Source organism: Polypterus senegalus, chromosome 10, assembly GCF_016835505.1.
Source record: "Polypterus senegalus isolate Bchr_013 chromosome 10, ASM1683550v1, whole genome shotgun sequence".
Taxonomy (NCBI): Eukaryota; Metazoa; Chordata; class Cladistia; order Polypteriformes; family Polypteridae; genus Polypterus; species Polypterus senegalus.
Window position 1 is genome coordinate 12925045 of NC_053163.1, and position 19289 is coordinate 12944333.

Here is a 19289-nt window from a genome sequence, read left to right on the forward strand (position 1 = left end):
TCTGGGAACCCCTCTTAATTCTCTGGAGTTTTGTTTATCATTGGCTGAGGTTTCAAAGTAGAAACTTCCTTTTAATATATGACATGCCTTATGGAAACAGTAGTATTTTATTTAGACACATATAAAAAGTATATAAATCACTAGCCTGTGTTAACTTTTGGAGAAACTGTGCTCTTTTACAAACTGTAATACAAATTTATCTTTGTGCTTTACCCTTTCCCTGCAGATTTTATTTTTTCTCCAGCCGTCTGGAGTTTTTTTGTTTTTTCTGTCCCCCCTGGCCATTGAACCTTACTCTTATTCGATGTTAATTAATGTTGATTTATTTTGTTTTATAATTGTGTCTTTCATTTTTCTATTCTTTAATATGTAAAGCACTTTGAGCTACTGTTTGTATGAAAATGTGCTATAGAAATAAATGTTGTTGTTGTTGTTGTTGTTTCAGCAGTGACATTAAGTTTATTGGGATTAGCAGAAAATATGCAATATGCATCATAACAAAATTAGATAGGTGCATAAATTTGGACAACCCAACAGAAATATGACATCAATACTTAGGTGAGCCTCCATTTGCTCATTTGAGGCTGTAGACGCCTTCTATAGTCTTTGATGAGTGTCTGGATTCTGGATGGAGGTATTTCTGACCATTCTTCCATACATAATCTCTCCAGTTCAGTTAAATTTGATGGCTGCCGAGCATGGACAGCCTGCTTCAAATCATCCCATAGATTTTCGATGATATTCAAGTCAGGGGACTGTGATGGCCATTCCAGAACATTGTACTTCTCCCTCTGCATGATTTCGAGCTGTGTTTTTGGTCATTGTCTTTTTGGAATATCCAACCCCTGTGTAACTTCAACTTTGTGACTGATGCTTGAACATTATTGTGATGAATTTGTTGATATTGGGCTGAATTCATCCAACCCTCGACTTTAACAAGGGCCCCAGTCCCTGAATTAGTCACACGATTCTCTTTATGGTCGACCTGGATATCGATACGCCGACCCCCTGGAGAGTGTTGCTCACTTGGTTGGCTGTTGTGAAGGGGTTTCTCTTCACCATGGAAATGATTCTGCGATCATCCACCACTGTTGTCTTCTGTGGACGTCCAGGTCTTTTTGCGTTGCTGAGTTCGCCAGTGCTTGCTTTCTTTCTCACGATGTACCAAACTGTAGATTCTGCCACTCGTAATATTGTAGCAATTTCTCGGATGGGTTTTTTCTATTTTCACAGCTTAAGGATGGCTTGTTTCACCTGCATGGACAGCTCCTTTGACCGCATGTTGTTTGTTCACAGAAAAGTCTTCCACATGCAAGCACCACACCTCAAATCAACTCCAGGCCTTGTATCTGCTTAATTGATAATGACATAACGACGGACTTGAACACACCTGCCCATGAAATAGCCTTTGAGTCAATTGTCCAATTACTTTTGAGCCCCAAAAATAAAGGGATTGTGTTAAAAAAATACTTTAGTTGCCTCACATTTTTATGCAATTGTTTTGTTCACCCCACTGAATTAAAGCTGAAAGCCTGCACTTCAACTGCATCTGAGTTGTTTCATTTAAAATTCATTGTGGTAATGTACAGAACCAAAATAAAAAAAAAATGTCTCTGTCCAAATATTTATGGACCTAACTATATGTAAATTTCCAAACTTGGAAGTAATAACATTTATCCTATCTAATCTAATCCATCTATCCATCTATCCATTATCCAACCTGCTATATCCTAACTACAGGGTCACGGGGGTCTGCTGGAGACAATCCCAGCCAACACAGGACACAAGGCAGGAAACAAACCCAGGCCAGCCCACCACAGCTAATCTGATCTAGTTTCATTAATTTCTTTTGAAAATATTTTTGACTTTTTGCATTTGAAAAATGGACCTTACTTAAATTAAAATAATGTATCCATACACGTGTTTGGCATCTTAACCCACTTCTATTAGCAGACGAGAACTGTACAGAATTTATATCAAAACAAATCAGTTTCTTTTTAGAGACAAATACATCCTCAGATGCCTCTGCAGGAAAACTCTGGGAAACTCTAAAGGCCCTCTTAAGAGGACAGATTATTTCATATCTTTCCCATTGAAATAAATTAGACACCAAGAAGGTATCAGAGCTACAGTAACCAGCGAAATTACTAGAATAGATTAAGAACATGCCAGGTGTCCAAGTGAGGCTCTTCATAGGAAAAGGAAGGCTCTGCATTCAGAGCTCAACGTCTTAACAACCAAAGAAACTGAACAACTCATTTTTAAATCAAGACATTATTACTATGAACGTGGAGAGAAAGATAATAAGCTCTTAGCTCAACAAATCCACAAGCAAGAAGTTTGCAATGCAATCCTAGCAATCACCAACACGAACAGAGATAAAATCATTCACCATAAAAATATAATGCACACATTTAGAAATTCTTATAAATCCTTATATTGTACTGAGTTTAAAGAAGACAACACACAATCAAATGCATTTCTGGATGCATTACAGATACCACAAATAGATACTCTTAGTGCAGAGGAATTGGATAAACCTCTGGCGCTATCAGAATTACTAGATGCTATAAAGTCACTTCAGAGTGGGAAAGTAGCAGGTCCTGATGGCTACCCTCTCAAATTTTAATAAGAAATTCTCCACTCAGCTAGCTCCTCTCTTATTAGCAACATTTACAGAAGCTAGAGACAATCAAATTCTACCTTAAACGTTTCACCACGCATTAATCACCATCTTTTCTAAACAAAATAAGGACTTATTACAATGTGCATCATACAGACCAATTTCACTTCTGAATAATGATGTTAAGATACTCTCCAAAGTTCTTACTAGAAGGATGGAGAAAGTGCTGCCTTTGGTAATATCGCAAGATCAAACTGGATTTATTAAAATCCGACACTTAGCTTTCAATCTCCAATGGCTGTTTAATGTATTATATTCACCTGCAAAGTCAACACCCCAGAGATATTATTATCGTTGGATGCAGAAAAGGCATTTGACATGATTGAATGGAACTACCTTTTCACTACATTAGAGATATTGGGATTTGGCTCGAACAATTGTGCATGGATCAGACTACTGTATACCAATCCAGAAGCTTCACTTTGTATGAAGAACATTAATTCAGAGTACTTTAATTAAACTAGAACATGGTACCAGACAAGGATGCCCCCTGTCGCCACTACCTTTTGCCATCACCATTGAACCACTGGCAGTTCACTGTCGAAATGTTTATTAGATGAAGGGTTTATCAGACAAGGACTTGAACAGAAAATTTCTCTACATGCAGATGATCTGGTACTTTATATATCAGACCCACAAAATACTGTGCCTGCAGTCCTAACAGCATTTACAGCATTTCAAAAGATCTCTGGTCTCAGAATTAATTTGAATAAAAGTGTGATCTTTCCAGTGAATTCTCAAGCATACAATATTAGATTGGACACCTTCCCTTTTATCTTTGCAGATCAGTTTAAATGCCTAGGGGTAAACATCACAAGTAAACATAAAGCTCTTTATCAACAAAATTTTGCCGTCTGTATGGAAAAAATTAAGCCAGACTTGCATAGATGGTCAACCCTTCATCTCACTTTAGCTGGAAGAATTAACATTGTTAAGATGAATATCCTTCCTAAGCTTCTCTTTTTATTTCAATCCTTTCCAATATACATCAATAAATCATTTTTTAAGCAATTAGATTCAACCATAACCTCATTTATTTGGAACTTAAAACATCCATGTATCCAAACAGCGACCCTAGAAAGACTTAAGGCAGAAGGTGGCATGACTCTACTTAACTTTTAGTTTCATTACTGGGCAGCAAACATACAAGCTATAAAAACTTGGACATGGACACAAGTAGATGAACATACACAGGCGTGATCTGCAATAGAAATAAAATCCTGCAGTACTTCTTTATATTCCTTGCTTTGTGCACCAATAAATACAAGTTATCGCCAATATACTGATAACCCAATTGTGCTTCACTCACTCAGATTATGGAACCAATGTATAAACCATTTTAAGATGGAGAATCTTTTATCTGTGGCACCTCTGCATGAGAACCACCTTTTTCAACCCTCGCAAACATATGCAGTTTTTAATATCTAGAAAATATTTGGGATTAAATTGCTTAGAGACCTTTACATAGACAACATCTTTGCATCCTATGAACAATTATACTCCATATTTTACATTCCAGCAACACATTTCTTTCACTGTCTTCAAATTATAAACTTTGTTAAGCAGAACCTGCCCAATTTTCCTTACCTCTATGCTGGCAAAAATATTGCTCAGTTTTGAGGACTCAGACAGCATTTTTGCAATATATAAAATTATTTTACAGTCCCTCCCTTTCAAAGATCCAAGAGGACAGTGGGAAAAGGATCTCTCACTCAGAAAACATATCAGAAAAGGAGTGGAAGGTAGCAATGCAGATAATTCATTCAAGCTCCATATGCACAAAGCATACAATTATTCAACTCAAAATTATATATCAAGCACATTTCTCTCGCTTAAACCTGTCCAAAACATTTCCAGGGCAAAATCCAACCTGTGAACACTGCAATCAAGCTCTAGCCTTACTGGGTCACATGTTTTGGGCCTGCACCAAATTAACAGCATTCTGGACAAAAAATTTAAGTGCCTTTCAGACAGCCTTGGTGTCACAATCCCTCCTAACCCATTAACTGCTGTTTGGTGTTTCCCAGATGGGCTTAAAGCGGAGAAGGACAAACAAACTGTGATTGCCTTTACTACACTATTGGCACGCAGACTTATTTTGCTAAACTGGAAGAATTCTAACTCTCCTCATTTAAGTCAGTGGGTAACTGGTGTTTTATATTATTTGAAATTGGATAAAAATCACATTCTCACTTACACGATCTGCGCAGAACGTTTTCAAAACCTGGCAGGATCTAATCAATAATATTTTAGAATAAGCTCTTAAAGCACTGAGGAAGCAGATTCTCTTCCCATTTCCTTTTCTTCTCCATTTATCTTTATCCGCTTATTAAATTCGTCAATTTATTTATTTTTACTAGTTTTACTCCGTTGGCCATGCTCTCTTTCTCAGGGGTGGGGGTTGATTTGTTTTCAGTCCTATTTTTTGTAAAAATTGATCTATTTGTATGGAATGATTACAATAAAATCAATGAAATTAAAAAGAAGACTTGAGATTTTAACATTTTAACTAATAAGAGTCCAGGAAATTTTTTGTTTAGCTTTAGAAAACCAACTTCCCTACCAATTTGTTTGTTTTTTTTTTTGTCTTTGAATTTTTGCTTTGACTAAAAGTTTTGTACAACTCCAAAACAACTCTTGAAAAAAAATCCCTCAGAGTCTCTAAAGTTTGCAAAATTAATATATTTGTATAACTTATATTCTCATTTCAGTACACAACCCAAATACATGCATCACAGATTAACTTTTTAAATGAGCATAAATTTGCCATTCAATGGATTTGATTCCTTTATTTTTGTCTATTGCAGTGGCTCTCAACCTGTGGGGCGGGCCCCCCTAGGGGGGTGCAAAGTAACAAAAAGGGGGGAACGAAGATGTGAAAAAAAGAAAACAAGAATCGAAAATATGAAAATACATCTATTGAAACCAAAACAAATTAACTTAAACTACATTCTGATACTAGAAAAATAAATATAGATTTAGATAAATATCCATAAAAGTTAAGTAGGTATAATAAAATATGCATTTATAATATATCATTAATTAAAAAAGAACAAATTGGTATTAGTGGGCTCCTTTTAAGAAAACGTTAGGGGGGCGCGATTAAAACTGTTATGAAAACTTGGGTCGCAAATACTTAAAGGTTGAGAAACTCTGGTCTATTGTATTAAATGTGTTTCTAAAATAAGTGAAAGCATGTCATATAGTATATTTTTTATTAAAGGAACATTTTCAGGAGTTCTTAAGCCCGATAGAGACATCCTCTGTAGAGGAGGTAGAGCCAGAAGCTGATGGGGGGTCAATGCCCATTTCCCTGTGGGAGGTCACCGAGGTAGTTAAATAAGCAACTCTACAGTGGCAAAGACCCCTGGGTGGATTGGGATGAGATCTGTAGTGTTGGGCTGTCATGGCTGATACCCCTTTTCAAAGTTGCATTGTTATCGGAAGCTGTGCCTTTGGAGTGGCTGACCAAGGTGGTAGTCAAAATTTTTAAAAAGGGGGACAAGAAGGTATGCTCCAAATATGAAGGGATTACACTCCTCAGCCTGCCTGGGAAATTAATGCCAGAGTACTAGAAAGGAGACTCCATCCAGTCTCAGATCCAGGAGGAGCAATGTGGATTCCATTCAAGCCGTGGAATGGTGGATCAGCCCCTTGACCCTCATGAGGATTCTGGAGGGGGAATGGGACTATGATCAATTGCTTTACATTTGTTTTATTGGACTTAAAGAAGGCATATGGCCGTGTTCCTCAAGGGATTCAGAGGAGAGTATGGGGTTCTGGGACCCCTAATAAGAGTTATTCGGTCTTTGTGTAATCACAGCGAGAGCTGTGTACACATACTTGGAAAAACATCAGCACCATTTCCAGTGGGTGTGGGACTCTGCAATGGGCTGTACTTTGTCTTCCAACCAATTTGTGATTTTCATGGACCGGATATCAAAGCACTGCTGGGAAGGGGAGGGGGGTTCTTAGAATTGCATCACTGCTTTTTGCAGATGATGTAGACTTGTTGGCTTTGTTGGGCTAAGAACTCCAGCACAAATTGGCATGGTGTGCAACAGTGTGTGAGGTGGCAGGGAGAAGGATCAGCACCTCCAAATCTGAGGTCATGGTCATCAGTAGGAAATAGGTGGACTGTCCTCTCTGAGTGGGAGGTGAGTTACTGCTTCAGTTGGAGGAGTTTAAGTAACCTGGTCTTGTTTATGAGGAGTGAGGAGAAAGAGATGATGAGATCCAAAGATGGATAGTGGTGGTGATCAGTTATACCGTCACTATAGCAATCTGTAGTGGTGAAGAAGGAGCAGAGACAAAAGGCAAACCTTTTTATTTACCAGTTGATCTACATCCCCACCCTCACCTATGGTCTTGAGCTTTAGGTAATGACTAAAAGAAAGACTGTCGGTGAAAGCGGCCAAAATGGGCTTTCTCTAAAGGGTGTCACGATCTCAACTGAGACAATGTGAGAAGACCAGATATCCAGGATAGGCTTAGAGTTGACCCTATTGAGAGGAGCCAATTGAGGTGGTTCAAGCATCAGATATGGATGCCTTCTGGACACCTCCCTGGCTTGCTGGGAGGATAATGTCTCCTTTGGGTCCCACAGCATGAGTTGGCAAGTGTGGCTGAAGAAAAAGATATTTGGGTATCACTGCTAAGACTTCGGCCCCCGTGAGCCAGCTTTGGATAAGTAGTGGAAAATGGATGGATGGATATTTATCATAATGACTGGTGTTAGAATTTCAAGCAAAAATTCACACTGAGCGAAGAAACACCAAAAAGTTCAGATAATTTCATCCACTAAATTATAAGATGCTCGTGCCTTCCTAAAAACAATGTGGGAAACAATTCTAGACAGACACGAGTCCATCAGAGGTCAAAGTTAAACACCCCAGACTGGATCAGTTTGGAGGTGACAATTAATCTAAACATATTTGGGATATGGAAAGAAAATCAGAGTAAACAGAGGAGAATCTCCACAGACCCAGGGAGGGGGAATACAGGCATGAATGCTATAAAATAAGCTGAGCAAAATTGAAACTTTGTTTTTATCATTGTAGAACTTATTTACTGTTTGGAAATGCACGGTATGGTATCTTTACACAGGTCATATCTTAATGTTCTAATAAACATGTCATTGCTTATTTGGCTGAACCATAATCCAAGGTAATGCAGTTCAGTTCTTTACGTCACATTTTGCTGTTGCAGCACAGGCAGGACTAATGATTTTCTCAGGGGCAGACTGCGAGCTGAAGATATTAAATGAACTGGCAACCCTGTGGTTTAAAGTAAAACGTCTCTGCACATGTAAGTGCAAAATTCACTGCTTATCTTTAAGAGCTGATGCTTCCACTGCTGTGCTGGATTGTTAGAGTGATCTTATATTAAATGCGGTGCTGCCATTTTTACAAGTATAACTGGGCTAATGGTTTTTACTCACTTGACTTGTCCATAAATGTTTGGCCTAGAACTTGTGAAGCAAACCTTAGAGGTCAAAGGAGGATCCTTTATGATTTAATTGAAAATGGAGCTCCTTATTCTTATTGTGGCAAAGGTGCTATATAGACGTTGACCCGACACAGACTGACAACAGAGGCATGTGTAGAAATAAATGAAAAGGTTATTAATTTTTCTTCAGCCATTGGGCATGTCTTCCCCGTGTCCCACAGGCCCAACACAGTCCCAAAACAACACACAAAGTAAATCACCCCAAACCACACTCTTCTTCTTCCACTAATCCTCCCAGGCAGCTTCGTCCTCCTTCTCCCGACTCTGGCACCCGGACTGGTGACTGTCGGCCTCTTTTGTAGCCCACCCGGAAGTGCTGCAGGTGCTCGTTGACCTACTTCTGGCTACATCTCCGAGTGTGACTGTGTTCCCACCCAGAGGGGCTCGTTAGGCTGTGCAGCGCCCCCTGGAGGTGGCCACGGAGCCCAACAGGAATGACCTCCGGTGTTCCAAACTATTGGGCCCAATGCAACCCAGGGGGGCTGTCAACAAGTGTACTGGGGGACGTAGTGTGCATCCCATGACTGCCCCCTCTGAACCAGTGTTAAAGTGGCGTCCCATCCGTCTACCACATTATATACTGTCAGGGATGCCAGGGGCCACGACCCGGCCGGGACGCCGTAAAGGACCGGAAGAGGGTCAAAGCCCACCCTGGATCACGTGAGGGCTGCCTTCCGGGTTGTTCTGGGGGCCACAGGTCGAGGGCATGGAAGCCCTACCCTGTAGGGGCCCGTGGTCACCGCCAGGAGGCGCCCCAATGCTTTGGGGACCTGTTGCCCCAGCACTTCCGCCACACCAGGAAGTGCTGGGGGGAAGACTGTGGATGACACCCGGAGAGCTGCCGGGAGGACAGCCAGCACTTCCACCACGCTGGGGCGTGGCCAAGGGAGGAATGCCGGGAACACCTGGTGCTCATCCGGGTACTGGATAAAAGGGGCCGTCTCCATTCATTCGGGGCTGGAGTCGGGAGGAGGCAGCACGAAGCACAGAGGAGGTGTGGAGGCGGCCCGAAGAGAGGCATTTGTGGCCAGGACTTTGTATTTGGGGTTTGTTTGTGCACTGAACTGGGTCTGTGTAACCAATTTAATACTTGTAAATATTGTAAATAAACGTGTGGTGGTTGAAAAACAACATGTCCGCCTGTCTGTGTCCGGGCCGTTTCCACAATACGTACCTCCTCCCTTGTTCTTTTGTTCACAGCTCCATTTTCTTTTTAAATCTTACGGGCTTCTCCCTTCATTTCAGGAACCTGCCCATCTGCTAAATGCCTTTCACTGACTATCAGGTAATCTGCTTATTTCCTTCTTCAAAATCTGGGCTACCATTAATTGGAGTCCCATTTTAATGAACATATGTTTTAGATATCCACCTCTTCATGTAATTGCATTTTGCTCACAGGTTATACTTAAGCCCTACCTTGACAGTTTTTCATGGGAATTGCTCCAAACGTTTCCCACTATCATTGTTCTCCTAAAAAAAAAATTCATACTTTTTTGGTATGTTTTGGTCTAGTTTTTTGTCTTTGTGGTAGGTACTGTTATATTGTTTGAGTTTGTCTTCATTTTCACATTAGTAGTTGTGTTTGAGTAGGGTTTTTCTGCATTTAATGTCTGTGTGTATAATTTGATATATAGTGAAGGAATTAGGTGTTTGAAGAGTTAATACTGTAGTTGTTGTTTGTAATACTGTTATTTTAAGTGGAGCAGGACAGTAGACTCAAACCTTATGTGTTTTAGGATTCCAATGAAAAAATAGACTTAGCTTAACTAGAATGAGCCTTTACACTGATCTATTGTTCTTCATCAGAAGATGATTCTTATAAAACTTCACCATGTTAACTCTCTGTAATGAACCACACTGGGTTAAACTGGATACCAGTTCCATTGGAGCATTTTTGTTTCTAGACTGAGTGTGGAAATCTAAGTTAAATGAGGAAGACTACCTGCTTAAGCAAAGGTAGAAAGGCACCCATATGATAAATCAAACCAGTTTCTAAAAACTTTAATCAAAAATATACTCATATTTCTTGCTTTGCTTTTGAAGAGCATTGAAGCATAGATTGTAAAATAATTAGTCAAGGGGCCCACCTGTAATATACAATGGTCATTGTGTTAGGTTCAGTTATCTAGTAATACGTACAAACCCCATTTACCCTTACAATAGCGTTAATTCTCAAAGGCATGGATTCAGTAAGGTGTGGGAAAACATTTTTGGGGGGATTTTGATCCATGCCTCACAATCGCATCAAGTGAGACTGGTGGATTTGCTATCACTAAACCATTCATTCCAACTCTTCCCAAAATATCTCTGTCAGATTGAGAAGTGAAGTGATGCAGGCCATTAGTGCAAACTGAAACCCTGACCAAAACAAGCTGGTAGCAAGGTTTGGTAATATTCTAGAATAAGATAATCCTTTCTGTCTCATTCTTGTTAACAGGTGAAGATCTGCAGCTCTCCGGTCATTCCTCCTATTTTTCTTCTGCCCAGTTCTTCAAGATATTTACTTGAACCTGTGCCTCATGATACCTTGCAGTACTTGGGTCTTGATAACAGCAAGTGTAAATGTCTTTTAAGTAGATGTTTTTTTTGGATTAATCTTCTAGTTTTAGCGAGACCCGGGAGTACATGTAGCGATGGTGTAGCTGAGAAGGAATGTGGAGCGCTTCATGCTACTTCTGTCCAGTCATGTTTTAGACTTTTTTAATCAGCTCAGACTTGGAGGAAACTGAGCCTATAGAGATATTATCTTCTACATCACCAGAGTATGGTAATTTCATTTCCTTGTAATAGTAAGTGCATCCTAAAGACAAAAAAAAAAAACAAAACTATAAGTAGGAGTGTATTCAAAATAAGTCGTAGAAGTAAAGTTACTTTGAATTAAAATAGGAATAGTTGATCAAATTCATAAAATTCTACAACAAAAGATTTATTTTTTAATATGTGGACTTACCGAACTTTTTTCTCCAAAGTACACAGGCCAACACAGATAATACAATACCCAAGACAACCAAGATTAATCCAAAGATATTAAAATTAAACACTAAAATAAATGAGAAAACCAGCATTAATACATTTGTCTACAAAGACAATAGTTCTCTAATTGCATTGTCACATAATTGAACATTTTGATAAAAATTGAAATGTACGACTAGTGTCAATATTTCAAAAGCTATAGGATAATTTCATGACGTAACTCTGCCCTGTATTAGTTTTTTCCTAGGCTCAGTGGTCTAAGTATTATTTGTGGGTTACAAAGACAAATGAGACTTAGATAACATAATTAAATAAGAACTGATGGTTCTGTGTCCTTTAAAACATTTTGCCCTCTACATACATTCTTGGGTGGCATGGTGGCACAGTGGTAATGCTGCTGCTTTGCAGTAAGAAGTCCAGGGTGTGTGTCCTGGATCCTCCCCGAGTGGAGATTGAATGTTCTCCTTGTGTCTGTGTGGGTTTTCTCCAGGTGCTCAAGTTTCATCCCACAGTCTGCAGACATGCAATTTAGACAGATTACCAAAGTTAAACTGGCCCTAATGTGTGTCTGGTGTGTGTTTGCAATTCCATGGACTGGCACACTGTCCAGGATTTGCCTTGTCACCCTGTGCTGGTTACGATAGACAGTCTGTTCAGGATTAGGGGTTCGAAAATGACGTGATATACAGTGGTGCTTGAAAGTTTGTGAACCCTTTAAAATTTTCTATATTTCTGCTTTTCATACTTTTTACTCACAAATATGTAATATTCGATCATTTTCCTTAATAAATAAATGACCAAGTATAATATTTTTGTCTCATTTGTTTAACTGGTTTCTCTTTATCTACTTTTAGGACTTGAGTGAAAATCTGATGATGTTTCAGGTCATATTTATGCAGAAATATAGAAAATTCTAAAGGGTTCACAAACTTTCAAGCACCACTATACATTCTTACAATGAAACAATAATTTGTTTTCCTAACCAATAATAAAACTTCAGAGTAAACTAGTCTGTGTGTGTGTGTTTATTGAGACTTCAGACCATATGGTTAGCACCATTCCAAACTTACAAACTTTACATTTTTATCTCTGTTTTCTCTTTGCAACATGGGCACCAGGCTAGATTCTACTGAGCCATCAGTTTCTATAAGATGACAGTTCCGTGATAGATTTCCATTTTAAATGACTACTATAATTCTGAGGTGTTCCTTCTGTATTGGCATGAAGACATATGCCCTCCTTAACAGTGCAGGTTTCACTTCTCTTCCTTGATCCTTGTTGATCCCTGTCCCTGTCCTCTGCCAACTTTCCTGCATGTTTTGATCACACCATGTATTATTTTTTTATTATTTTTTTTTTTTACACACACATACACATACCTATAATATAATTTTTAATGTGCCTAAAGTAAGAATTTATTGACATAGGGGTGTTTTAAAGGATTCATTACAGGGATAAATATTATTAAGAAATGCAATGGAACACTGCCTTCAACTACAGGCATTAATATGTTTACCGTCTCCATAGTTTCAAGCACAATCATGGGATTCGATCTCCATTTTACAAAAGTGTTTTTCACACATCCAAATCATTGCTTCAAGCAACCAGGAAAAATCTGTTTAGATTTGTTACCTAACCAGAAGGAGATTAGGAAAAGTCATCCAGAATTAAGAAAGGGCCCAAATTTTCCTGTCTTGTCACTGCTTACCAAGATGTCTAAAATTATTTTCCTGTTTTTCATCTGGATTCACAAGAGCTACAAAATCTTCATGTAAAAAAAAAACAAAAACTATTTCACTAGGATCAGAAGTGAGAAGTCAAGCAAAATGACAGCTTTTATTGGCTAACTAAAAAGATTACAATATGCAAGCTTTGGAGGCCATCATCATCAGGTCCTTCCATGAAAACCCTAAATACAAAGAGGACTGTTTGACTTATGTTAGGTAGATTGCCCAGAGGGGACTGGGTGGTCTCTTGGTCTGGAACCCCTACAGATTTTATTTTTTTCTCCAGCCTTTGGAGTTTTTTTTTGTTTTTTCTGTCCACCCTGGCCATCGGACCTCACTTATTCTATGTTAATTAATGTTGACTTATGTTTATTTTTTATTGTGTCTTCCATTTTTCTATTCATTTTGTAAAGCACTTTGAGCTACATTTTTTTGTATGAATATGTGCTATATAAATAAATAAATGTTGATTGATTGATTGAGGCAACTCAGACCCCTTCTTATCTTGCCTGAAGAAGGGGCCTGAGTTGCTTCGAAAGCTTGCATATTGTTAATGTTTTTAGTTAGCCAATAAAAGCTGTCATTTTGCTTGACTTCTCACTACATCCATAATGGCTAACATGGTACAACACCCTAGTACTACTAGGATCAGCAGAATTTCAAAGGAAGCTTCCCTTGCATACCGCTTGCTCCCTAACATAACGAGTCCATGTTCTGCTTTTTTTGGAAATATGAAAATAAAGAGGAAGAAAGCGGTCTCCGTACCCCCTTGGCACTTTCATTGTGTGATTCCTTAACAGTGTAGAGAATGTGTAATTCTAACTTGCTTATAATAACCAAGAGCAGGCACATTAACTCTTTCAGGGCTGATGTCGACTTTTGTCAAATGGAGGAGTTGACGATGGTAATCAACTGTAAACTGAGACAAAACCAACTGTTATGTTTTAGTTGGACTCTCGTTGCTAGAAGGAAAGTTAGCTTCATTGGTTTGATTGATTTCCTGCACTCGTGTGAGTAGTAAGGTGCAAACAACAGCAAAAATGGCACTGAAATAATGGCGAGAAATCAAAGCGAATGCATAAAGCAAAATAAAATACTCTGTGGACGAAATTTTGCCTATTCTCTCTGAACTGGACTATGACTTTTCGGACTCCGATTTTGATACAAGTGATTGAAAACGAATGTGAGGTTTCAGCTTTAGCTGACTGGTCCCCAGCTAATTGTGGTGCTGAACAGGTTCATGTAGCTGACATGCCTACAGCAAAGTTCGCCAGGAGGACTGCCACTTAACAATTATTAAGAGGTAGAAACCAGATTGCAATGCACAGCGACCAGTGAAGACAGCCTGGCAGAAAGCCTGCCACACATTCTTGGCAAACTGGCAGCCACAGCATGCAGCAACAAACGTTTTATGTTGATTTCTGTTTGAAACCATTGCTTTTTAAAAACTATGTTTTTTGGAAAAAATATTCAGCCCCCAAAGAGTTAAATACTATTTAGTTTATTTCTTTATATGCCTATTTTTTCTAGGTTATTCATACATACTCAAACCTGCTTAATCCATTTAAGGGCTGGTGGCCCGGAGGCTACCTGGGCAGCACTGGGAGCAAGGCAGGAAACAACCCAGGATGTCATGCTAGCCCATAGTAGACAAACGACACCACGTTTCTATGGTCCTTTCCATTCTTTAAATCTTTTGAGTGCCCAAGCCTAATTTGAGCCAACTGAAAACCTGAAACTTGACTTTTCAATCAGGTTTCCAAAATCATAGGAACAGAATAAGGATACTGGTGATGTATACCAGCAAACGTCAAATGAGTTAAAAGGATTTAAGGATTATTCATGACTTACAACCACCACAACTTATTATTTCTCCATGAAAGTCAGATTTCTGGTTTAGATCTACAAGAAAATAAAAACATAAATAAAATTAAGTGAAACATATTGAAGCTTCAAAAAACAACATGATAACCTTGACCCCTTCATTTTCATTAACACACACTAATACTGTATTTTGGCACCTACTAATTTTAAACAGTTACATTTTATTTGTTTTTTTTTTCTTTAGTGTTGAAAGTGGTATCATTATCACCACCATGTAAATAAACTAATGTAACAAATGAGTTTACACAACTGCCTGAAATGAAAATAGGTTGTTCTGTAACATTCTTGCTGTGTTTTTCATCTGGATCTAAAGGGGAAAAAATGTACTATAATAATAAATTGGTGCTTTTTATTTTTCATTTATTAAAAGAAACAAAAATAAGTAAATGTGTGGAACAAAGGAACACTAGAAATATATTGACAGTAAAACTGTCCTAGGAAAACAATGAAGAACAAACATTTATGCTGTAGAATTATAGCCACTATAATAAAAATATAATAAAGTGGTTCTTATATACAGTGGATACAGAAAGTATTTACAGTACACCCCTATTGGCTATGCACCCAGTGCAACAAAGATGGAAGGAAAGGTACAATGTTCCAAAATGACACTATGGGATTCATAGACCTGAATGCAATGATGAGGGAGTGTGTCATCCATCAGAAGCAAGACATCTCGGCAGCAGGGGCTTCAATGGAGTCCTAGTCCTGGCCCTTAGAAATAGTCCAGCAAGCTCTAAGGCTATAAAGTACTCTAGTAGGCACCAAGTGGAGCTCTAGGCATGTGTGTGTGGTCCATACTCAGACCTGTCCCTGAGCTAGATATTATTTCTGTCAGGACTGTCAGTAATTCTCAAAGGTAAAATGATGCCTTCTCCAGAATAAAGGAAGCTTTGAGTTGTGAGGGACAGGCGTGTAAAGTTCCTGAAATGGTGGGAAGAAGACTGACCAGTGATGGGACAAGAGTAATATGGGAATTATTATAAAGAAGTATTGGTTTAGTACTGTAGTGGGGTTAGATTCACTTGTCACATTATTTAGACAGGGGACTAACCAATGTACTTCAGGTAGATAGATAAAGAGATAATGTTCCCCAATGACGCAATGGGATTCATAGACCTGAATGCATTAATGAGGGAATGTGCCGTCCTTCAGAAGCAAAGTGTCTCAGGGGCTTCAATGGAGTCCTAGTCCTGGCCCTTTAAAGCCCATAGTAGCTCTAAGGCTAGAAAGACTCCAGTAGGTACCAAGTGGAGTTCTAGGCTAGTGTGTGTGGTCCAAATTCAGACCAGTTCTTGAGCTGGAAATCAGTCCTGTCAGGACTGTAAGCAATTCTCAAAGGTAAAATGATACTTCCATTCAAATAAAGAGAGCTTTGAGTTGTGAGGGACATGTGTGGGAAATGCCTGAAATGCTGGGAGGAAGATTGAGCAGTGATAGGCCAAGAGAGGTGTGTGATGTATTATAAAGGAGTACTCTTTAAAAACTGTAGTGGGGTTAGATTGTCTTGTCACATTATTTAGAGAGAGGACTAACTAATATACTGCAGCTAGGCCCCGATGGGAAATAATGCTTTGTTATTTTCCCTTTGCTTTGTACTCTGTGTTTGTCTTATTTTGAATAAACCTTCCTTTATGTTTTACATTAAAATAAAAAGATGTTGTGTACTCCGTCTCATTCTAGGTTTGGAGCGCTGTAACGATAAATGAAAGTAAAGAAGAGTTTGACCTCTCTCAGGCATGTACTTAGCTGAAGTACAGCAAAATGTTAACAATGCCTGTGAAACAAAGTGCGCAGTCTAAACAGCAATGACTCCTTTGCAAGTTGATGCATTTTCTTGTTATACAGCATTAAATACCATAAATGTTGGCCTCTTTGACAATGAACAACAGAAAGAGTCTTTAATGTAAAAGTAAAAAAAAGATCTCTGCAAAGTGGTCTCCGGCTTTTTTTTCCTTCTCTCTTCTCAGAAATTCAGTTATATTTTACAAAAGCTGTAGCAAAATTAGCAGCTTAAATAAAGGATTCAAATCTAATATCAAGAAAAAGCAAAAATCAAACTGGCTGGTAAAGAACCAGAGTCATTTTTACAGAGAGAAGTAGAACAACACAAGGAAATAAATATCCAGTCTAGGAAACAAATAAAGTTGAGTTGAAATAAGATGTTGGTGTCAAACCTCTGTCATGTTTTATATAAAATTTGCCTTTTTGGGCTTAATATTGGAATTACTACAACTGTTTCTTTTTTGTTTTATATTAAAGCTGCCGCTTTACCTGACACTTGCAGATATATTTTCCCCTCATGATGGTCTCCATCGCTGATAACCGAACACTCATAGGTTCCTGTATCTGACATTTGAAGACGTTCAATGTTCAGAGAAACAGCCCCATTTTCTGCATTCTGGTACATAAACGTTCGGTCATCTGCTGTTGTATTATTCTGATTTTCAAGAGGTGGATGTGCCTGAAGTACATGGTCATCTTTTGTCCAGATGATTCTTTCTGCAGCACATTTACTCTCACATTTCCAGAAGCATCTAAGTGATGTATTGTAGCCAACAAACATATGAAGGAACTTTGGCTTGCAGATCACCTCAAAGGCCACTGACAGGTGCAAATAAATAAACAAAAAAGTAAATAAAAAAAAGTAAAGAGTAATGAGCAAAATATTATATATGAAAGATGTTAACATTTAAAGTGGCAGTGGGAATGCCTTGCTAATACTTACAAACTGGAGAGACGTATGACAAAATGACAGGTACCAGTATCCAAGTGTGCATCCTGCAAAACAAACAGAAGCCAATTAAGGTAATTTTTTTAGGGCAGCGACTCCTCTACCTGGTAACTGGGCCCTTCATACACCCCACGCTTTTTTGTCTCTTTTGAACTTCTAACTTAATGTATTGGTTTATCTTAGCTTTTACTGTATAACCATACAATGTGCTATTATAACACATCAAATAGGAGAACATGCTAACTCAATACACACATTTGTATTTACACACCATACTTTGTTGTGGGCTTGAAGGTGGCTGTGGAGCCCAAGTCATGTCTTCGGCCATAATGAACGTTGACAGTGGGGGAAAATAAATCGTCTTCACTCTGCTGATAGAACCATTTCTCTGAGGCAGCCATCAGGTCTTCATGGAGACTCTCTTCAAGATTTTGGGGGACTTGTCTTACCACAGCCTGCTGAAGAACCTGGCCTTGTCCACTTTGCTCCAGCTGCAAGCCCGGCATGTGCAATGTTGGCTTTCATGCAATGTTCAAATCTCAACAAGGTCTGTTTGAGATTCTTTTGTCCAAGGAGAGTTTCAAATAGAGTAGCTATTTAGGGTAACCAGAATTATCCATAAGGCTGGCATGTCCTTTCCATCAGAGCTGAGTATTCAAGACCATCCCTTTTGTTTCTGACTTGTTAATGACCTTTAGGTTTGTAACTTATTGTTGTTAGCGACTAAGGATTAAAACTTTTCTCAGTCCTTATCGTAGTCTTCTGTGCTTGGCCCATGTTTCCCAACTACTGTTTAACTCTTTCAGGGCTTTATCAAAATTCAGTGGTAGAGGACGGTAATCGACTGTAAACTGTGACAAAGCTCGCCCTTATGTTTTAGTTCGACTATCTTTGTTTGAAGTAAATTTACATAGCTTAGTTGATTTGATGTTGATTCCCTGCATGTGCATGAATAGCGAGGAGCAAACAGCCTCTAAATAGCAGTGACATCTGGCAAGACTAAAGCAAATGTGCAAAGCAAAATACTCCGTGGACGTTTTACATATTATTGCTGAATCGGACTCAGAGTTTAAAGAAAGTGATCTGGAGATGGAAAACGAAAGTGAGGTACTGGCATCAGCCTATCGGTCCCCAGCTAATTGTGGTGCTGAACACGTTTGTGTAGCGGATACAGCAGTGTTTGCCTAGGAGGACCACCACTTATGATGACAAGAGGTACAAACCATACTGCATCACACTGCGACTGTCACCGTCGCCCACCTGCTGGCCATAAGAGGGTTTAGAAGAGGACAGAGACTTTGTACACCTTACACATTTTAGAGTGCTGGATGTTGTGTCAGTTGAACACACGTGATCTCAGTCAGCAAGTGCATTGGCTGACTGGATAATCTTCTCCAAGAAGCAATCCTAAGAAAACACACTAGTGAAGTACTTGAACTCATCCACTATCTTTTACTGCCTCAAAACATTTAGTCCTGTGGTAATTCTTTCGAGTAAAAGTGACACCACAAGATCAAACAAAAACAACAGTCCTCAATTATCTGTCTTAACATAAATATGAAGAAAGCAGGGGCTGTGGTTATAAAGTTTAAAACGAATAAAAAAAAATATAATCCTTGATACCCCCGTGACCCTGTAGTTAGGATATAGCGGGTTGGATAATGGATGGATGGATGGATAATTCTTGATACTTGAATAAAGTAACAAATAGCTGTGCAAGTCAAATCCTGAAAGTTTTTGGAAATCCATGTTGACGATAATGGATATTTTCCGAATATGC

General features: G+C 38.8%; 1 protein-coding gene across 1 annotated transcript; it reads right to left on the bottom strand.

The window, feature by feature from the left end:
- Window positions 1-10176: 10176 nt before the first annotated feature.
- On the bottom strand, window positions 10177-18015 carry LOC120536383. Its single transcript, XM_039764707.1, has 6 exons — window positions 17786-18015; window positions 17504-17556; window positions 17050-17379; window positions 14743-14793; window positions 11142-11231; window positions 10177-10991 (listed from the first exon to the last, which is right to left on the bottom strand). Exons 1-6 carry the CDS (start codon window positions 18013-18015, stop codon window positions 10882-10884), a joined length of 864 nt encoding a protein of 287 aa, XP_039620641.1. The 3' UTR covers window positions 10177-10881.
- Between the last annotated feature and the right edge of the window lie 1274 nt (window positions 18016-19289).